Below are 8,671 nucleotides of genomic sequence, written 5' to 3'. Positions count from 1 at the left end.
GATTTCTTGCGAGTAATACTTAAAACCTTGCATTATACACTCCATCCAACAAGTCCCCACGTGGTTTGAATCGGCCCAAAGGCAACTATCCATCGACAAACTAAACGAAAAGAATAGGGAAATTGAGCTCCATAACTCGATCGATACTTTTTTTACTTGGATTATTTCGCAAGCAATCAAGATAAATACTATGAAAATTGTTGAAAAAATATGATATAACCCACGACTCACTACTCAATGGAGAACCAATTGATGTAGTGAGGCAGAGTAAAATAAAAATATCATATAAAGAAGAAAATTAATAATGATTTAGCTTTGTAATATTCCCATCAATGACGGCAGAGGTAGCCGATGTGGGGAGAAGGTCGTCCATCAATAGCAACAAAAACATCAACCATGGACGCAACTGAGGCGGCCGGCTGTGAAGATAAAAATGTCCATCAACGATGACGGAGTCCACCATCTATATAGGCAAAACCACCAGCCGGCGGCGGCAAAAGTGGCCGGTGGTGAAAAAGAAGACGCCTGACAACGGCGGCGGAGTCCACTAGCCGTGGAGGCGAAAGCACCAGTCGGCGGCTGCAAAGGCGGTCGGCGGTGAAGACGAAGACACCCGGTAATGGTGGCAGAATCCACCAGCCGTGGAGACAAAATCACCAATCGGCGGTGGCGAAGGCGAGCCGGCGTGATTAGCCATAAGTGCTACAGTAACCCACATGTGCTACTGACGGATTAATTAGGCTCAAAAGATTCGTCTCGCGGTTTCCAAGCGAGTTATGAAATCTTTTCATTCGTGTCCGAAAATCCCTTCTGACATCCGATCAAACATCCGATATGACACCTAAAAATGTTCTTTTTGCGAACTAAGCATGCCCTCATACGGAGCAGATGGAGAAACTGTTCAAGACGTCGTGGGCGGCGGGGCGCCAGAGCTGTACGTGCACGAGGGGGACATCATCTGCAAAAGCTACATCGACTACTTCGAGAAAGGTGCAGATGACGACAATGAGATGCTGTCGTACTTTGGCATGTTCTTCTCCTTGATCGGCGACGACGAGAAGGAGCGCTGCAGCATCTCCTGCCATCGGCGAGGTTGTGGAAGAACTCGAGCATTGACGGTGACGGGCACGGTCTGAAGCAATGGTGGAAGCCCGACGGTGATCGACTTGAGCTTGAGTGCCAGGAGATACAGCTATCCTCCATGAGCACATATAGATTTCTGCCACGGTGGTGCTCAAGTTATAGCTTTTGTTGAAATTAAAACGTGTACTCTTCTACTCTTTCAGTTGTACTACCTCCGTTTCATATTACAAGTGGTTTTAACTTTTTCCAATCAAACTTATTTAAATTTAATTAAATTTATAAAAAAATACAGTAGCATTTTCAAACAAAAGATTAAATTTATAAAAAAATACAGTAGCATTTTCAAACAAAAGAAACATACTCTCAAAATATATCCAATGTTACATTTAATGAAGTTAATTTTATATAGTAGATATTGCTAATTTTTTCTATAAACTTAACCAAATCTTAAAAAGTTTTGTTAGGAAAAAAGCTAAAACGATTTAAAATATAAAAGGGAGGAAATATTTTATTCCTCGCAAAAATTATGTACATAAATATCTAGCCCTGTATGATGCACGGCCAGTGGAGTGTCAGCCTGTCAGGTACTCGATCGGTTTGTCGTGATGGGCCGCCGTACGACACATACGACCCGCCCCGACCCTTCTGCCATCCGCGCCGCCGCGGTGCTCTCGCAGAGACACGGTCGCCGTAGGCGCTTGTCAGTACAATTGCTGGGCCAATGGGCCTGCAGGGCTGGATGATTGGGCCAGCCCGCTTACCATGGCAAGCTCCCATTGCACAGCATGTGTTTGGTTGGAGAAACAGATGATCAGATTGGGACATACCTACTGTATTTTTCATGGTGATTGGTCGATAGACACGTGAGATAAAATGACCCTTGAAAAAGAATATTACCTCTAGATCTGAATTATAGCTCTATAACTTAATAAAAACATACGAACCAATCCAACCCACCCTCTATATCTAAAAGACTGACGAACCAATCCAACCTCTATATCTCAAAAAACTGACAAACCAATTCAACCCGTCAGCCCGGAGCATGCATGCTGCAGCCTGCTGCCTGCATATGGCTGGGAGCCTTGGAGCCAGAGAAAGAGAAGACGCACGACGATCGAATTACAAGCAACACGACACACTCCTGTACACAACATGCAACTCTTTGAACTTCTGTGATTTGTTACACCAGGGGCACCACATACATTGCAGCTCATAGCAATGCTAACAGAAAGATAAAACTGTATGTAGATAGCATACCAAGCATCCTCCAAAAGATCAAACTCGCAAAATTGGAGCCAACACCAACCGTGAGACGGCTCCTCGTTTCCTGAGGTAGGTGGGCTCTAAAAGCGCCTCTCCACCCCAGCCGTCTCTTGATCGGCATGAACAAGAACCCTAGCTGCCAATTCGACGGGTTGCGAAGCAACAGGGTGGTGAAGGTGGATAGGCATACCACAAGGGCGATCCGCTCGCTGACCGGGCTCAGAACAACATATGCTCCCAGTGCGAATGCCGCCACCATGCTTCTCGTCGCCTGCTCCATCGAAATCACTGAGAAGAACATGTAGAGTGCCCGGAGCAGTGGGTGGACATGCTCTGAACCAGCATAAGTGAGCCAAATGGTGGACAGCGTGGATCCCACAAATGCAAGGGTGTTTGCCATCACAAATGCCTTGAAGGTATATCTGTGCCATAAAATCGGTGCACCGGCATGTGGATGACCATCAGATATGTAACCGCCAGGCAGAGTGAACACTGCTGCGAATGTGACTGTGGAGATCAGCACAGAACCAACTACTAAGTTCTGTGAAATGTTGGTGAATTTCTTTAGTTCATTTCCAGAAGCTTTCCCGATGTTAAACTCATCTATGAAATGATCCAAGCGACGAGGACTAAGGACAGCTCCCGTCCATGCCAAACAGCGAAGTATAATGACCTGTGGATTCTATCATAAGAAATCAACAATTCAGAGAAGGCAAAGGATGCGAGCTAAAAATTTAAGCTAAAGACTTTGAATCCAAATGATGAAAAAGTATATGAACTACAATGTGCAAACAGCAGAGGCGGCAAGGTGAAGAAGTTTACCAGTGTATAACTAATTCCTTTGTCAGTTGCCAACACGGCAAGATCTAAGGCAGTGAGCCCCTGGTTGTTCACTATATTTGGCAATACAGCTTTATTTGCCATCAGAAGGCTCACTATCATCTGGTCAGCATTCTTGACTGCAAGATGCAGAGCTGTATTCCCTTCATAATCCATGACATTCAACATTCTTTCAAGTTCTTGGGTTCCACAGAAATGCCAAACAACTTTCCATTTCTTGTGCTCAACAGCAATATGTAGGAAGTTCCTTCCTTTGCTGTCAAGCATTTCATCACAATCTGGGAAGTATCTTGATAGTTCATAGATCAGTTGACCATATCCCATTTTAGCAGCAATATGTACAGGAAATAAACCATTTGAATCTGGGACATATGCCGGAGATGTATCATATCCCAATAACAGCTTCAACGCAGGAATATTTCCAACAGATGCAACATAATGAAGAGGAGTACTTCCAGAATCATCTACTTCTTTCACAAGTGTTGGGTTCCACTGCAACAATCCCTGTGTCATTTCTATTACTAAAGAATTTAGTAAATGTGTGGACAACACGAATGTATATTTATATTATAGCTACAAATTTTCTTGTTCTAAGATTTACTAGTGATAGGATAAATGTACCCCCAGTTGTCTCGTAGAAAAAGGAAACATATTTCTTTAATACATACTTAGTTACTCACTCACATGAACAAACACATATGAATCACAGTCCAAATAAAGTAATGATTTTTTGTACGTAGAAACAACCAAAGGAAATGTAACAGATCAGATCAGTTTCTCACAGAAATGAGAGATGGTAAGAAGGTTCAAGATTGACAAAACTTATTGTCATGTCAAATTCAAAGCTGAGCAGAATTTTGATAATCACAAGATAAATGATCCTTCTACTTGGTTTCTTTGCTGTATTCCAGTTGGATTCATTCAAATAGTATGCGCAGACTATTACAAGATAGGACATACAAATATTTCAAGGTAACCAATGAGATTTGATCATCTATGTTAGGGGTCAACTTTGAATTTGAATTGTATGTTGCAAAATGCTTCCAATATATCATATATTCAGAGTAATTTTAATAGAACAACATCTGCTTTGGTCAAGTTCCATGCTTTACATCATTTTTATTGCAGGGCCATTCTTTACATCATGTTCATAGCTCATGCCAATCCCCATCAGTCATTTTTGTAACCAATATATTTAGCATACATTGCCCCATCCTTGCAAATACTTTTCAATAAGAATACGAATAAGAATATAAGATCCTTTTCACACATATCCCTATTTTTCTTTTTGCTTCATGGTCCAAATGCAGTATAAAGCAGGCTATCCTGGCCATGTGATGAGTATCCACCAAAATTCCACCAACATAATGAATCATTTCTGCAACCCTCTAAATTCACAAACACTAAGAGCCACCTCCTCTTACTCCACTACCATAAATCCATCATGTTAAGCCCCACCAACTTTCTCCTTGTTAAGCAGACCCCGGAACCCAAAATCGCTATCAGGATGTCACAACAAGGTACTAATCAACAATCTGGTCTAAAGATGACAAACTAGTTCGCATTAATTTCAAAGCAGAATCACATGGATGTAAAATATCACACGAAACAGACACCTCAATCATACTGCATCCACTTGCCTTAAAAGCTACGATCCCCTAGCTACTAAATTTACATACAAAACAGTTAATTATATCCAAAGAAATTCTGATTTAACAAAAGATTGTTGCAGAGGCCCTCCATTAACAATAACCAACAAGATCTATCAATCTAGAGTTGAAATTGAAACACTGCTCACTAGTTCGTCACACTCAGGCACGAACAAACATAAATAAATCTTGAATTTTAACTGAACATTCGTCAGGAAAGGATAGGAGAAACTCACCGTTGCTCGTGAGCACAGCAGCGTGCAGCACCGTGCGCCCGCCCGGGCCAGTGCACGAACACAATACGGGCAATTCCTCCTCCTCCTCCTCGTCGTTCCTGTAAGTCTTTGTGAGAAGGCGCACCATGCCAAGGGATCCGGCCGCCGCGGCCATGTAAATCGGCGACTCCCCCGCGCCGCCACACAGCCCCGCGAGCCCCGGGTCCGCGGCGGTCAGCGCGCGCGCCGCGGCCTCGTGCCCGCCCCGCACCGCGTCGTGGAGCGGCGTCTCGCCGCGCCTGTTGGTGGCGCGGGTGAGGGCGCGCAAGGACGGGGAGGAGGCATCCGCGGCGGCGGAGGAGGAGGAGGAGGAGGAGAACGCGGCGACGAGGAGGGCGACGACCTTGTGCGCCCCGGCGCGGGCGGCGAGGTGGAGCGGGGTGTCGAGCGCCGCGTTCCGCGCGGCGAGGAGGCCCGGGGCGCGGCGGAGGAGGAGCGACGCGAGCGCGGGGTGCCCCCCCCACGCGGCCACGTGGAGGAGCGTGTTCCCCCCCGCGGTGGCGACGGCGTCGAGGTCCGGGGCGGCCGGGTCGGCGAGGAGCGCCTTCACGAACCGGCGCTCGTCGCCGCTGCGCGCGGCGCGGAGCAGCGAGGGGCTCATGCTCGGCGCCGCCGCCGCCGCATCCGGCCGCGGGGTGGGGCAAGATGCGGTGGAGGGGGTGGACGGCGGCGAGGTCTCCGCCGCCGGCGATGCCATCGTGCGCGCGTCGGTGGCGAGCAAGAAGGTTGGGTGGTTCACTTCATTTATGTCACTTATGGCTTGCTTTAGGCTTGGAACTTGATGCGGGAACAGACTATCTGTCGGGTTATTTTTGTAGTTTACCCCTCAACAAAGACAGTAATTATGTAGAAGTATTTCCTTTGGGTCTTTTCACTTTTTTTTATACAAAATGGTTCGTGACCGGGGGTTTGAAATTTCGAAACATGAGTTTTTACGGTGGTGGCTGAAAGAAACGAAATTTGTGAAATTTCGGTATTTTTGGCTGATTTTTTAATTTAACATATTTAGACTGAATTTGAATACATTTTAACTAAATTTACAAATATTTGACAAAACAAAATTCGGGGAGATTTGTGCTTACCGATGGGACCAAAATTACCGGAAATTTGGAATTATCCAAAATTTCAAACCATGTTCGTGAAAGGTCAGCGAACTTGGCAATTGGTATGTTGGTACTCCTTACGTCCCATAATATAAGGGATTTTGAGTTTTTTTTGTTTGTACTGTTTGACCCCTCGTCTTATTTAAAAAATTTTAGAATTATTATTTATTTTTTTTACTTACTTTATTATCCAAAGTACTTTAAGCATAATTTTTATGTTTTATATTTGTACAAATTTTTTAAATAAGACGAATGGTCAAACAGTGCAAGCAAAAACTTAAAATCTGGAAGAGGAGTTCACTTTAGCAGTCTCATCCAGCTTTCTCAAGTAAGTTTACACTCAAAAGTCAAAAACCTGATGGATTATTAATACACCATCAGACAAAGACCTGGTCCTAAACTATGGTTATGTTGGCTAGTACTACTTGTTTTAGCATAAATCTCCTTGACAAATCTCCACATCCAATATTCCCTCCAGTGGACCCCCACTGTTGTCCTAGAAATTGTATTATACGAGTAGTGCCTTGGTGTTTTCTATGTTTTGCATGTGCCAATATAATTCGGCCCTTTATGTTGTCTGAGTTTTCAAGTAAGTACTCCCTCTATAAAAATGTTAGAACCATTACTTTTGTTATCAAGATCAATAGAAAGTTACTCATTCTATATGTAATGAGTCCAAAGAGTGTATACATATAAGCAACTAATAAGTATTAAAATGATTATTCGGGTTTTGGTAAACTACCTGATGTATCTTTTCATTTAAACCTTGGACTTATTTAGAAAAAAAAAACATAAAATGAAATAAGTTTAACTTTTTTTTATAAAGAGAGTATGATCAGTTACAGCTGTAATTTAAATTTTTAGCTCTGCTTTTATTCCTTCCCTGGCTAGTGCCAAAACAAAATGTAGCGAAATGCTTTTACAACTTTTTTCTTTTTTTGTCTAGGGTATGTTTAGTTCACGCTAAAATTGAAAGTTTGATTGAAATTGAAACGGTGTGACAGAAAAGTCGGAAGTTTGTGTGTGTAGAAAAGTTTTGATGTGATGGAAAAATTGGAAGTTTGAAGAAAAACTTTAGAACGAAACTCGGCCCTAATATAAATCAAAAGCAAAGGTAGAATGTACTTATTGCCTCGCTCTCTGTCTCTCTCGTTCCTCCGTAAGAGCACCCGCAATGGTAAAGTAAGGTGCTATTTATAAAATATGTACACCTCAGCAATAGACTAGATTAATAGTAAACCACTTCAATGGTATGTCTACATGGGTATCTATAGCTCTGTAATCCATTGCCTCGTTTTTCTCTATAGACTATCTCCATTTAGTAGATAGTTTTGCTCTCTCTCTCCATTTAATCTCTTCCAAGTAGGAAAATATGCTGACATGAATCTCTTGTAGAGAGCTTATAGATAACCATTGTGGATGCCCTAATCCACTATACCGTTCACAGTTTCACATTGTGATGGCCTTGAACATGGAAATGCGCCCAAAATTCAGGATCTTAAATATACAGCTGTTCTCACTTTATCCAAAGTGGCGATATGCGAAATAATTGGCGTGTTTCATATGATTCCACCGCTGCATAAACAAACCATCAATTATACTACACGATATATAATATATTCCAACAGTATCCGTATGCAGCGGCCAAATTCGCCATGCAGGTCAGTGCGATGTTTCTACGCATGCTAATTAAAAATTCACCAAAAATTTGTAGTCCCTCGCTTGTGCGCGGATCGAATCAACAAAGTTCATGTAGCCTATCAACCGAAATCTTGTGGTAGACGCTGGGGCCTTCCAAAAAATCCATCCGTGTTCAAATACTTCCCATTGGATTTACTGTTTTATCTTCGAATTTTGACCGTCCATCTCTTTTGAAAAAAATAATAGTATTCCAAATTAAGGAAGTATGTTAGTCACGAAACTATCGTGCATCATGATCCAACCATTTTAAATTTATTGATAGTTAAAGTTAAAATTATAGCACTTCAACAACAATAACAGTAGTTATTTAAAAATAAGATGGACTACATGGACAGAGGTAGAGTATCAGATATCAATTAAGGTCTTGTTCTTTTCTCCAACAAGAGTTAGATGAAAATTAAGATTTTCGTGACACGCTTTTCAAACTGCTAAACGGTGCGTTTCGTGCGAAAACTTTCTATATGAAAGTTGCACTAAAATATCATATTAATCTATTTTTCAAGTTGATAATAATTAAAACTCAATCAATCATACGTTAATACTACCTCGTTTTACGTAAAAAACTTAATCTTCATCTTAAGAAGAAAAGAACACCACCCAAACGACGGAACAATTCCGTTAGGCCACACTCAACGTGGGGACGTGGCGTGTAGTCTCATCCCACCCTGACCGAATATCCGTGCAAGGTCGGATGGAGCCGCAAATCCGCATGGGCATGCGTGCGCTGCAGATGGTACACGCGCCTTAGCAGCGGCAT

General features: G+C 42.7%; 1 protein-coding gene across 4 annotated transcripts; it reads right to left on the bottom strand.

Moving 5' to 3' along the window:
- Positions 1-2,227: 2,227 nt before the first annotated feature.
- LOC4343437 (protein ACCELERATED CELL DEATH 6) lies at positions 2,228-5,861 on the bottom strand. 4 transcript variants are annotated; one of them, XR_010742686.1, is made up of 3 exons: positions 5,072-5,861; positions 3,169-3,690; positions 2,228-3,028 (listed from the first exon to the last, which is right to left on the bottom strand). XR_010742686.1 is itself a non-coding variant. In XM_015789448.3 (3 exons), exons 1-3 carry the CDS (start codon positions 5,805-5,807, stop codon positions 2,294-2,296), a joined length of 2,004 nt encoding a protein of 667 aa, XP_015644934.1. In that variant the 5' UTR covers positions 5,808-5,861; the 3' UTR covers positions 2,228-2,293. The 4 variants fall into 4 exon arrangements, 2 of the variants coding, with proteins under 2 accessions (XP_015644934.1, XP_015644935.1); XR_010742687.1 differs by having other exon boundaries at positions 2,228-3,019; XM_015789448.3 differs by having other exon boundaries at positions 3,169-3,701.
- Between the last annotated feature and the right edge of the window lie 2,810 nt (positions 5,862-8,671).

Source organism: Oryza sativa, chromosome 7 (assembly GCF_034140825.1).
Source record: "Oryza sativa Japonica Group chromosome 7, ASM3414082v1".
Lineage (NCBI taxonomy): Eukaryota > Viridiplantae > Streptophyta > Magnoliopsida > Poales > Poaceae > Oryza > Oryza sativa.
This window is presented reverse-complemented; position numbering and strand designations above follow the sequence as displayed.